Source organism: Ornithorhynchus anatinus, chromosome 3 (assembly GCF_004115215.2).
Source record: "Ornithorhynchus anatinus isolate Pmale09 chromosome 3, mOrnAna1.pri.v4, whole genome shotgun sequence".
NCBI classification, from domain to species: domain Eukaryota; kingdom Metazoa; phylum Chordata; class Mammalia; order Monotremata; family Ornithorhynchidae; genus Ornithorhynchus; species Ornithorhynchus anatinus.
In genome coordinates, this window is record NC_041730.1 from 113,455,174 (window position 1) to 113,467,500 (window position 12,327).

A 12,327-nucleotide genomic window follows, 5' to 3' on the forward strand; every position below is an offset into this window, starting at 1 on the left:
GGGCTTAGGACAACGTTTGATACAAAGTAAGCACTTAACAAGTACCATAAAAAACAAACAAACCCTGTTGAAACCCATCCTGAAACCCATCCTGTCTGAAGGCTTGGTCCCTTGATCCTGCCCCCTCCTTTCCCCACTTTAAAAGAAAGAAGGAGAAAGATCTAAAAAAAATTTTCCCTTTGTGGAGGTCTTCAAGCTCCACATTCTGGGCTTCTCATTGGAGTCTCTGAATCTACCTTGGTAATTGTTATTGTGATATTTGTTAAGCGCTTACTGAACCTGGGTCTCAGAAGGACCTGGGTTCTAATCCCAGCTCCTCCCCTTGTCTGCTCTGTGGCCTTGGGCAAGTCACTTCACTTCCCTGGGCCTCAGTTACCTCATCTGTAAAATAAGGATTAAGACTGTGAGCCCCATGTGCCACAGGGACTGTGTCCAACCTGATTACCTTGTATCTACCCCAGCGCTTAGAACAGTGCTCGACACATAATAAGTGCTTAACAAATTCTATTATTATCATTTATATACCCAGCTCTGTACTAAGCCCTGGGGTAGATACAGCATAATCAGATTCCATTTGGGACTCACAGAATAAGTGGAAGGGAGAACAGATATTGAATCCCCATTTTTCAGATGAGGGAACTGAGGCAGAGAGAAGTGAAGTAACTCACTCAAGGTCACACAGGAGACAGGTGGCAGAGCGAGGATTAGAACCCAAGTCCTCTGACTCCCGGGTCTGTGTTCTTTGCACATTAAGCCATGGTGCTTCCCTGAAGAAACAGTAAGGCGGGGTGATAAAGAACCTCACTGGAGGCTCATTCATTCTTAGGGAGTTGAAAGTGCCACAGTTTCGCCTTTTTTTTTTTTCCTGGAGGCCCAGATGACGTGAAAATCACCCAGCCCATCCCTTCATGCAGATACGCATGGGGTGGGTGGGTGGATGAGTCGAGGTGGGTGAGAGTGAGAGCACTTTTACCTCTCCCTGACCCATAGGATTCAAAAACTAAACCAGTCCCTTAGTAACAGTTAAAAACCATTGCTTAAAGGGCAGATAATAATTTCAGGGGAGACTGTAGGTTGTACTTTCCTGTTTTCTGAGAGGAACTGAAATCCTTCCCAGTCACCCCCAATTAGGCAGTCAGGCAGCCATCTCCTGCCCTGCTCCTCCTTCCCTCCCAGGTCTGACAGTTCTTCTCCCTTCAGATTCACTCCAATCTTTGGACAACTCGGCATTTTTCCTCTTCTTCCCCCCAGTTCATAAGTGACAGTCCCAGGGGATTCATCCTCAGAAGGCTGGCACTGTCCTTTCAAGGAAGTATGCAAAAGGGAAACAAAAAGGAAAAAAAAGGATCTGAGAACTAGTCTGCTAATCTGGGTCCTCTTTGGATGATGCCCAAAGAAATAAAGCTACTACTACTAATAATAATGGTATTTGTTAAGCACTTACTATGTGCTAAGCGCTGTATTAAGCACTAGGATAGAGTAAGCAGCGTGGCTCAGTGGAAAGAGCACAGGCTTGGGAGTCAAAGGGCACGGGTTCTAATCCCAACTCTGCCACTTGTCAGCTGTGTGACTCTGGGCAAGTCACTTAACTTCTCTGTGCCTCAGTTATCTCATCTCTAAAATGGGGATTAAGACTGTGAGCCCCACATGGGACAACTTGATTCCTTTGTATCTACCCCAGCGCTTAACAGTGCTTGGCACATAGTAAGTGCTTAACAAATACCATCATTATTATACAGGCGTATCTGGTTAGACACAGTCCCTGTTCCACATGAAGCTCACAGTCTCAACCCCCATTTTACAGATGAGGTAACTGAGCCCCAGGGAATCGAAGTGATTTGCCCAATGTTATGCAGCAGATAAGTGGCAGAGTGGGGATTCGAACCCATGACCCTCTTAGCACTATACACTAAGCTGCTTCCGATTTCTGACACCTGGTAGTGACAACTGGGAGTGTGGCTTCCTGCATCTGTGGCTGATGTCACGGTTTTCACTGCAGGCCTAACACACCTGGTCACTGTCATTACTAGGAAATAGGATTGGGAAGCCTCAACTCGTGTGAGGCACCCGTACGGGTTCCGTTTCGAGAGAGTCAAACAAATCCAGCGTCTTCTCTTTTTTTTAATGGTGTTTGTTAAGCGCTTACTATGTGCCAGACATCACTAAGTGCTGGGGTAGCTACAAGCTAATCCGTTTGGACACCGTCCCTATCCCGATAGGGCTCAAAGACTCAATCCCCATTTCACTGTTGAGGTAACTGAGGCCTGGAAGTGAAGTGACTTGCCCAAGTTTACAAAGCAGACAAGTGGTGGAAGTGGAATTAGAACCCAGGTCCTTGCATTCAATAGTATTTATTGAGCGCTTACTATGTGCAGAGCACTGTACTAAGCGCTTGGAATGTATAAATCAGTAACAGATACAGTCTCTGCCCTTTGACGGGCTTACGGTCTAATCGGGGGAGATGGGGGGGAGACGGACAGACAAGAACAATGGCAATAAATAGAATCGAGGAGAAGAACATCTCATTAAAACAGGAGCAAATAAAGAGAATCAGGGTGATGCACATCTCATTAGCAAAATAAATAGGGTGATGAAGATATATACAGTTGAGCGGAGGAGTACAATGCTGAGGGGATGGGACGGGAGAGGGGGAGGAGCAGAGGGAAAGGGGGGAGAAGAGGGTGTAGCTGCGGAGAGGTGAAGAGGGGGTGGAGGGAGCAGAGGGAAAAGGGGAGCTCAGTCTGGGAAGGCCTCTTGGAGGAGGTGAGCTTTAAGTAGGGTTTTGAAGAGGAGAAGAGAATCAGTTTGGCGGAGGTGAGGAGGGAGGGCGTTCCGGGACCGCGGGAGGACGTGGCCCGGGGGTCGTCGGCGGGACAGGCGAGAACGGGAGCCGGTGAGGAGGTGGGCGGCGGAGGAGCGGAGGGGGCGGGGTGGGCAGTGGAAAGAGGGAAGGGAGGAGAGGAAGGAAGGGGCAAGGGGATGGACAGCCTTGAAGCCTAGAGTGACTTCCAGGCTGGTTGTGCCCCTTAGGGACCAAAGTTCAGAAAGACGTGGTCCTAGATGAAACATCCGGCCAGGAGAAGGGAGTTCGGGCCCGTTCCAGGAAGAAGAGCTGAGCTGGGCAGAGGAGCAGGTGGGTAGGCAGGATGACCCGCCCTCGTGCAAACAGCCGGTGCTAGGCAAGCTAGAGACGTAGTAGGTCACCTCTACTGGGGAGCAGGGCAGCTCCCGGATGGCCAGAGGCCATTCAGCTTTCAGAGCCAGAGAGCTACAGCACCCTAATAATGATAATCTTGATATTTCTTAAATGCTTACAATGCGCCAAGCGCTGTTCTAAGCGCTGCTCCGCCTAGGCCGGAAGAAACCCCGAAAGATAGCCGGACCCTAAGGGACAGACCACAACCAATTCACCCTTGACTGTTTCTCCACCACTGCAAGACTGTCAGCTCATCGTAGGCAGGGAACCCGTCCGCAAATTCTCTTATATTGCACAGAGTAAGCGCTCACAAGATACCGTTGAGTGCCTGCAAGGATATTAATACTAACCGATATCATGACATACATTAAACACTTACTACTTTCTAGGCACGGCAATAAATGTAAGATAATCAAACGAGACACAATCTCTGACCTATCCGGGGCTCACGATCCCACGAGGGAGAGCCTATATCTTACCCCCATTTTACAGATGATGGTACTGAGAGGTTAAGGGACTTGCTCAAGGTCGCACCACAGATCAGTCACAGATCTGGGATGCGAACCCAGGTCGAGTAAATTACAAACCCTTGATCTTCCCGTTAGACCACACTGCCTGAGGATCAGAGAGAAAACTCATGGGCTACGTTCCAGGACTGAACCCATCAATCAGTCAATCAATCAGTGGTATTTATTGAGCGCTTACTATATGCAGAGTACTGTTCTAAGCACCCGGGAGGGGAAGCAGCGTGGCTCAGTGGAAAGAGCCTGGGCTTCGGAGTCAGAGGTCATGGGTTCGACTCCCGGCTCTGCCACCTGTCAGCTGTGTGACTGCGGGCAAGTCACTTCACTTCTCTGTGCCTCAGTTACCTCATCTGGAAAATGTAGTACGGTGCTCTGCACATAGTAAGCGCTCAATAAATACTATTGAATGAATGAATGAATAACAGGGGGATTAACTGTGAGCCTCACGTGGGACAGCCTGATTACCCTGTATCTACCCCAGCGCTTAGAACAGTGCTCTACACATAGTAAGCGTCTAACAAATACCAACATTATTAAAATTAGCAGATCCTTTCCCCGTTCATAACGATCTCACAGTCTAGACGACCCCTACCGAGAAAAAAGATTATACGAAAGCATCCTGGACCCCACGTAATCCTCACCACTGCTGGAGCATCATCAGTTCACTAGGATAATAAATGTGGCGTTTGTTAAGCGCTTACTATGTGCCAGGCACCGTACTAAGCGCTGGGGTGGATGCAAGTAAATTGGGTTGGACACGGTCCCTCGTCCCACACGGGATCCGACCCCCGTTTTACAGATAAGGGGACTGAGACACAGAGAAGTGAAGTGACTTGGCCAAGGTCACACAGCAAAGCCGGGATTAGGAAGAAATGGTGCTGACAGGGCAGAGAGGTTGCTTGGTTCACCACTGGGTGAGAGCATTGATAGGAGCAGAGTTGTGGCACAGGTGCAGAAATGGCTCCTTGCTCCCCTCCTGGGTAGGTAGCAAAGGTCACATTGGGCACGATTGTTGTGCCCGCATCGCCAAACTCTCCTGGAGCCTGCCTTCCCCAAGAGGACAAAATACACCCTGAACGTTACCTACGGGATGCTCGGAAAATTAAAATAGCTCCGTCTAGGTAGAGGTGAATATTCAGAATCTCACGTGAATGGTCCCCAAAGCTCAAGGAGGAAAGAAAGCAGAGGCTGGGACGGGCAACAGGAAGCTCTTTGCGGGCAGGGAATTTGTCTGTTTGTTGTTATACTGTACGCTCCCGAACGCTTAGCACAGTGCTCTGCTCACGGTAAGGGTTCGATCAGTACGACTGAGTGACTTAAACTTAGAGAAGCAGCGGGGCTCAGTGGAAAGAGCCCGGGCTTGGGAGTCAGGGGTCATGGGTTCGACTCCCGGCTCTGCCCCTTGTCAGCTGTGTGACTGTGGGCAAGTCACTTCACTTCTCTGTGCCTCAGTTACCTCATCTGTATAATGGGGATTAACTGGGAGCTTCACGTGGGACAACCTGATCACCCTGTATCTCCCCCAGCACTTAGAACAGTGCTCTGCACATAGTAAGCGCTTAACAAATACCAACGTTATTATTAAACCTCTTGGGCGGGTAGTCAATCGTACTGATTTAGCGCTTATTGTGTGCGGAACACTGTACTAAGCGTTTGGGAGCGCACAATAAAACAATACACAGACACATCCCCTGCCCACATAAGTTTACAGTCTATAGACAAGCTTACAGTCTAGAGCTGATCTTACAGGATCGGGCGCTGGGGCCCACACAGATCGGGCTTTATTTTACCTAAGCACCCCAAGCGGGGCATCTGAATAATTGCTTACTTCTGAGGTGAATTTGCAACATCACTTATTGTTTTTAATGCTGACGCCTACAGACCGGGCAGGTGGAAAAATCTATAGTCACAGGACCTGCAGCTGTTTCAACCAGAGAAGCAGCGTGGCTCAGTGGAAAGAGCACCGGCTTGGGAGTCAGAGGTCATGAATTCGCCTCCTGGCTCTGCCACTTGTCAGCTGTGTGACTGTGGGCAAGTCACTTCACTTCTCTGGGCCTCAGTTCCCTCATCTGGAAAATGGGGATTAACTGTGAGCCCCACGCGGGACGACCCGATTACCCTGCATCTACCCCAGCGCTTAGAACAGTGCTCGGCACATAGTAAGCGCTTAACAAATACCAACATTATTATTATTATTAACCAGTCTCACAGGCCTCAGGAAGGTGCTCAGAATCCTGCCATTACCAAAGCCATTTATCCCTTCATTTTTATCTTGTTGGTCTTTCAAAGTTTCTCCTAGAAGCAGGGTTCGCCATACTACTACTAATAATAATAATGTTGGTATTTGTTAAGCGCTTACGATGTGCCGAGCACCGTTCTAAGCGCTGGGGTAGACCCAGGGGAATCAGGTTGTCCCACGTGGGGCTCACAGTCTTAATTCCCATTTTCCAGATGAGGTAACTGAGGTACCGAGAAGTTAAGTGACTCGCCCGAAATCAGCCAGCTGACAAGTGGCCGAGCCGGGATTCGGACCCATGACCTCTGACTCCAAAGCCCGTGCTCTTTCCACTGAGCCACGCTGCTTCTGTATATTCTTCTATCCCAATAACAAATGAATGTCGGCCTCGATAGATCCACATTGCACTGTAGAAATCTACAGCTTCGCCGGACTGTACCTGAGCCACCCACTGTTCACAGTCTCTGAGGTTAACACTGGCTCTCCATTCTAAATCTCTAACAGATAGTTTCATTGGAAAATGTTTACCCTCTGAATGTGTCCAGAGAAAGAAGTCTTTTCTTCTTAGGCTTTTCTGCCGAAACTTCTATATCGGACTCTGAATCAATCGCCTGAAAGAAAAACAGAAGACAAAAATAATGCAATAATAGTCATCGCCATCATCATAAGAAGAATAATTATTATGGCATGTGTTAAGTACTTACTATGTGCTACGCACTGTACAGAGAAGCAGCGTGGCTCAGTGGAAAGAGCATGGGCTTGGGAGTCAGAGGTCATGGGTTCGAATCCCGGCTCGGCCACTTGTCAGCTGCGTGACTGTGAGCAAGTCACTTCACTTCTCTGGGCCTCAGTTACCTCATCGGTAAAATGGGGATGAAGACTGTGAGCCCACGTGGAACAACCTGATTTCCTGTATCTACCCCAGCACTTAGAACAGTGCACTGCACATAGTAAGCGCTTAACAAATACCAACATTATTATATAGGCAAATCAAGTGGGATACAGTCTCTGTCCCATGTGGGGCTCACAATCTCAATCCCTGTTTTACAGATGAGGTAACTGTGGCACAGAGAATAATAATAATAATGATGATGGTATTTGTTAAGCGCTTACTATGTGCCAAGCACTGCTCTAAGCGCCGGGCTAGATACAAGATTATCAGGTCGCCTCACGTGGGGCAGATGAGGTAACTGAGGCACAGAGAAGTGAAGTGACTTGCCCAAAGTCACACAGCTGACAAGTGGCAGAGCTGGGATTCGAACCCATGACCTCCGCCTCCCAAGCCGCGGCTCTTTCTACTGTCATGTTGCTGCTGGTCGTCGTCGTCATCATCATCTTCCTCACCTGCCCAAGGTCAGCTTTGGGCTGTTTTCATTCAATAATCATGGTATTTATTAAAACACTTGCTATGTGCTAAGTGCTCAGATCTATACAAAATCATCAGGTCAGAGACGGCCCCTGTCCCTGATGGGGCTCACAATATAAGAAAGGAGGGCAGCTCTGCCATTTCCATTTTACAGATGACAAACTGAGGCCCTTAGAGGTTAAGCGACTTATCCGAGGTCACCCAGCAGGCCAGTGGGAGAGGTGGAATTAGATCTCGGGTCTCCTGACTCCATAGTCTTTCCAGCACACTACATGACTCTTTCCATTTTCAGTATTCAAAGGCCCAGGAGGCAGAGGAGAAGATGAAGTGATGATCAGCCCTGGCTGAGCTGGGAATAGAACTCTCACGAGCCCGCCCTTCTGACAAGATGATTTCTTCACTAGGATCCGGCTACCACATTTTTCCAGTAAATCCGGGGACACTGTTCACATTGTTTCTACATAAATCTGCCAATTCAGGGAGGAAGTCGGTTTCTTATCGGAAACATCTGTGCACGGTCAGGGGTTTCAGATCAATGCACATCTGCCCTGCAGCTTCCCTGGAGTAGTCGGAATAATAGTAGTATTAAATAGTATTTATTACTGTGTGCAGAGCATTGTTCTAAGTGCTGGGAAAAAGTAAACAGGTGGGAATTCGGCAGGGAGGAGCGGCAGAATAGCTGGGGGGAAAGTCCTCAGAGACGCATCAGGAATGACAAAAGAGTTGGGGAAAAACTTAGCCATGGAGAGGCAGAGGGAGGCCTAAAGAATCTTATCTCTTATGGATGGGGCTCTACTTTAACCCCCACCAAGCTACTAGGAGACCAACACTTGTTTCTTTTTAATTTTTGTGGGGGTTTTGCGGTATCTGTTAAGTCCTTCCTGTGTGCCAGGCACTGTACTAAGCGCTGAGGTAGTTATAAACTAATCAGATTGGACACAGTCCACGTCCCACAAGGATCTCCCAGTCTCAATCCTCATTTTACAGATGAGGTAACTGAGGCTCGGAAAAGTGAAGTAACCTGCCCGAGGTCTCACAGCAGATAAGTGGAGGAGCTGGGATTAGAACTGTAATTTAGTTATATTAATAATAATAATAATAATAATAATGTTGGTATTTGTTAAGCGCTTACTACGTGCCGAGCACTGTTCTAAGCGCTGGGGTAGATACAGGGGAATCAGGTTGTCCCACGGGAGGCTCACAGTTAATCCCCATTTTACAGATGAGGTAACTGAGGCACAGAGAAGTTAAGTGACTTGCCCACAGTCACACAGCTGACAAGTGATATAATGTTGGTATTTGTTAAGCGCTTACTATGTGCAGAGCATTCATTCATTCATTCAATAGTATTTATTGAGTGCTTACTATGTGCAGAGCACTATACTAAGCGCTTGGAATGTATAAATAGGCAACAGATAGAGACAGTCCCTGCCCTTTGACGGGCTTGCGGTCTAATCGGGGGAAACGGACAGACAAGAACAATAGCAATAAATAGAATCGAGAGGATGAACATCTCATTAAGACAATAGCAAATAAATAGAATCAAGGTGATGTACAGCTCATTAACAAAATAAATAGGGTAATAAAGATATATACAGTTGAGCCGAGGAGTACAGTTCTGAGGGGAGGGGAAGGGAGAGGGGGAGGAGCAGAGGGAAAGGGGGGAAGAGAGGGCTTAGCTGAGGAGAATAATAATAATAATAATAATAATAATAATAATAATGTTGGTATTTGTTAAGCGCTTACTATGTGCCGAGCACTGTTCTAAGCACTGGGGTAGACATAGGGGAATCAGGCTGTCCCACGTGGGGCTCACAGTCTTAATCCCCATTTTACAGATGAGGGAACTGAGTGAAGGGGGGTAGAGGGTGAGCAGAGGGGGGCAGAGGGAAAAGGGGGAGCTCAGTCCGGGAAGGCCTCTTGGAGGAGGTGAGCTTTAAGTAGGGTTTGAAGAGGAGAAGAGAGCACTGTTCTAAGAGCTGGGGTAGATACAGAGTAATCAGGTTGTCCCATGTGAGGCTCCCAGTTAATCCCCATTTTACAGATGAGGTAACTGAGGCACAGAGAAGTGAAGTGACTTGCCCACAGTCACACAGCTGACAAGGGGCAGAGCCGGGAGTCGAACCCACGACCTCTGACTCCCAAGCCCGGGCTCTTTCCACTGAGCCAATAGGGATCTGTCTCCCTCTCTAGACTGTAAGCTCGCTGTAGGCAGGGAATGAGTCTGCTTATTGTTGTATTGTACTCTCTACACACAGTGAGTGTTCAGTAAATACAATTTAATGAATGAACTCAAGTCCTTCTGACTCCCAGGCCCTTGCTCTATCCACTAGGCCAACCAGGTCTCAAAGGCACTCCAGTCCTTTCTCCACGAGGTCACCCGGTCGGGCACCTCCTAACACCATGGCCGCTCCCGCCGTCTGCCCTCTACCCAAGTGTCATTGCTTCCCTTCAGTCAGTCCCTCAGCTCAGTATTTACTGAGCGCTCACTGTGCGCAGAGCACTGTACTAAGTGTTGGGGAGAGAGTAATAATAGAGTTGGTAGCCAAGATCCCATTCCACACAGAGCTTACGGTCTAAATGAGGAGATAGACATTAATATAAATTACAGATAGGGGAAACGGCAGGGCGAAAGGATATGTTCGTAAGTACTGTAGAGCTGAGGAGGCCTTGCATGGCTCAGTGGAAGGAGCCCGGGCTTCGGAGTCAGGGTCATGAGTTCGACTCCCGGCTCTGCCACTTGTCAGCTGTGTGACCGTGGGCAAGTCGCTTCACTTCTCGGTGCCTCAGTTACCTCATCTGGAAAATGGGGATTAACTGTGAGCCTCACGTGGGATGACCTGATGACCCTGTATCTCCCCCAGCACTTAGAACAGTGCTCTGCACATAGTAAGTGCTTAACAAATACCAACATTATTAGTATTATTATTGAATAATAATATTGGTATTTGTTAAGCGCTTACTATGAAGTGTTGAAGTGTTTAAGTGTTTTACACTTACTTGAGGTGTTTAAGGGGTACAAATCCAAGTGCCTAAGCGATGCAGAAGGGAGAGCGAATAGACTGGTGTAAGATCATAAACAACACTAAGTTCAGTTCATTTTTTGTTGTCTTGGACTAATATCTTGGGCGTTAGAGAAGCGGCATAGCCTACCGGATAGAGCACAGGCCTGGGAGGCAGTGGGACCTGGGTTCTAATTCCAGTTCCGCCACTTATCTGCTGTGCCACCTCGAGCAAACTGCTTAAATTCTCTGTGCCACAATCACCTCATCTGTAAAATAGGGATTAAGATTGTGTGCCCCATGTAGGGCATGGACTGTGTCCAACTTGATTACCTTATGTCTACACCTCAGCACTTAGTATAATGCCTTGTAAACAGAAACACGTAACAAATACCATAAAAAAAAACGGCTACTGGATCCTGGGAGTAACCAGGTGATGGGTGACATCCATCTTAATGGGTAGGGATGGTCCGCTTCACTTCTCTTTTGTCTGAACTCAGAGAAGAGTAGCAAAAGGGAGGGGGATTGAAAAAAACAGAAAAAGGAAAATCAATGGGACCAGTAAATAAACCATGAATATCTACTCTGTAGAGCAAATGCTAAAAAGGGCTTCTGGGGCTTCTTCACAAAAATCACCCAATGCATTAGAGAATCTATTCCTCATTGAACACAGACCACCGAACCCCTATTGCTCTGGGATTGGGGAACTAGGGGTTCGGGGGAAGAGGGGAAGGGGGCAGACTGTCGGAGGGGAGACGACGGAGAGGCAGAAGGAGAGAGAATTGAGAAAACAGATCGGCCTGCCAAAGGCCTAGATGGGCCCTCATCACCCCCATCTCAGAGTTCAAGTCCGTCAATAAACCCGGCTTGTCACTGGCAATCTGTCCTTCCATCCCTCCGTGGGGAGGAAGTTTACATGTTAATGTTTGCATGCTGATCGCGGGAGCGAGGACTCATTAGATTTGCGAGAGCGCCTCTCCCGGAGCCAGGCCTCTGGTTTAGCTCCGATTAAATTACCAAGCTAAACAGAACAGGAAGGAACTGCTCCCCTAATTCTGCTTGATAGATCTCTTTGTCATTTTCAGATGCCAGATTGAAGATAGCTGCCTCTTTCCTTGGCAAGACGTGGTGCTTTTAAGCTCCGGGTGACCGATCGGAGAAGTTATCTGTGCGCCTGCAGACTGCAGCGGCTCTGAGACTCACTGCATTTCCTCTGAGGCCCGGCCCTGACTCCAGCCCCTTTCTCCCAAGAAAGCCTCCTGAGACTAGAGCTAGGGGAAACAGGACGCCTGGGCTCAGAGGAGGTGACTGATGGTTCTTAAGTGACTGGTTCTTAAGTCACCGGTTCTTAAGTGACCCAGACCAGCTGTCGGCCACATGGTCCCAGACCCAGGAGCCAGGGAGGATGAGGGTTGGGAAGGGGAGGCACTCCAGAGGTGAGAAAACAAGGAGACTCTGCAGGCCTGCAGGAGATGGATTTTATTTTCAGCCATTCTTTCTAATCCCAGGGAATTAAGGGCTCCTTGTCTGGGTAATTGTCTCATCTTTAATTACCGTTATTGAAAGCTCTTTTGCTAATTTACTTTAAGATCCTCAAATGGCTGCTTAAAAAACATCACATCCCGACTCCAGAATGATAGCAGGGAACAGAGCTCTTTAGGGTCAATTTCTGGAACAGATTTAGGACTAAACACATCCTCTCTGTCTCTCTGCTTTGAATTTTTTTTTTTCTTAATCTTTTCTTCCTCTCAACTCTTTCCTTCCATCCCTTTAATTCTGAGGAACTCAAAGGACCTAAACCGAGTCTGTAATCATGCGCTTTATTCAATCTTATGAAAATCCAAATCATCCTACATAAATATCTTTTAGTGCGATCTCAGAGTATTAGGTGAGGAATTGAAGGCAGTTTAAAACCCCATCAGAAAAAAGACATTTAGATACACAAAAATTCTTCTGCTATAAAATAGGTAAGTAAAAGCTCAAAAATCTTCATTAACTTTTGG

General features: G+C 47.7%; 1 protein-coding gene across 1 annotated transcript in view; it reads right to left on the reverse strand.

The window, feature by feature from the left end:
* LOC100681967 (heparan-alpha-glucosaminide N-acetyltransferase-like) overlaps window positions 1-12,327 on the reverse strand; it is a 377,018-nt gene that overhangs the window by 201,978 nt on the left and 162,713 nt on the right. The window contains 1 exon segment of the mRNA XM_029059391.2: window positions 6,485-6,567. Coding sequence (XP_028915224.1) covers window positions 6,485-6,567 — 83 coding nt within the window.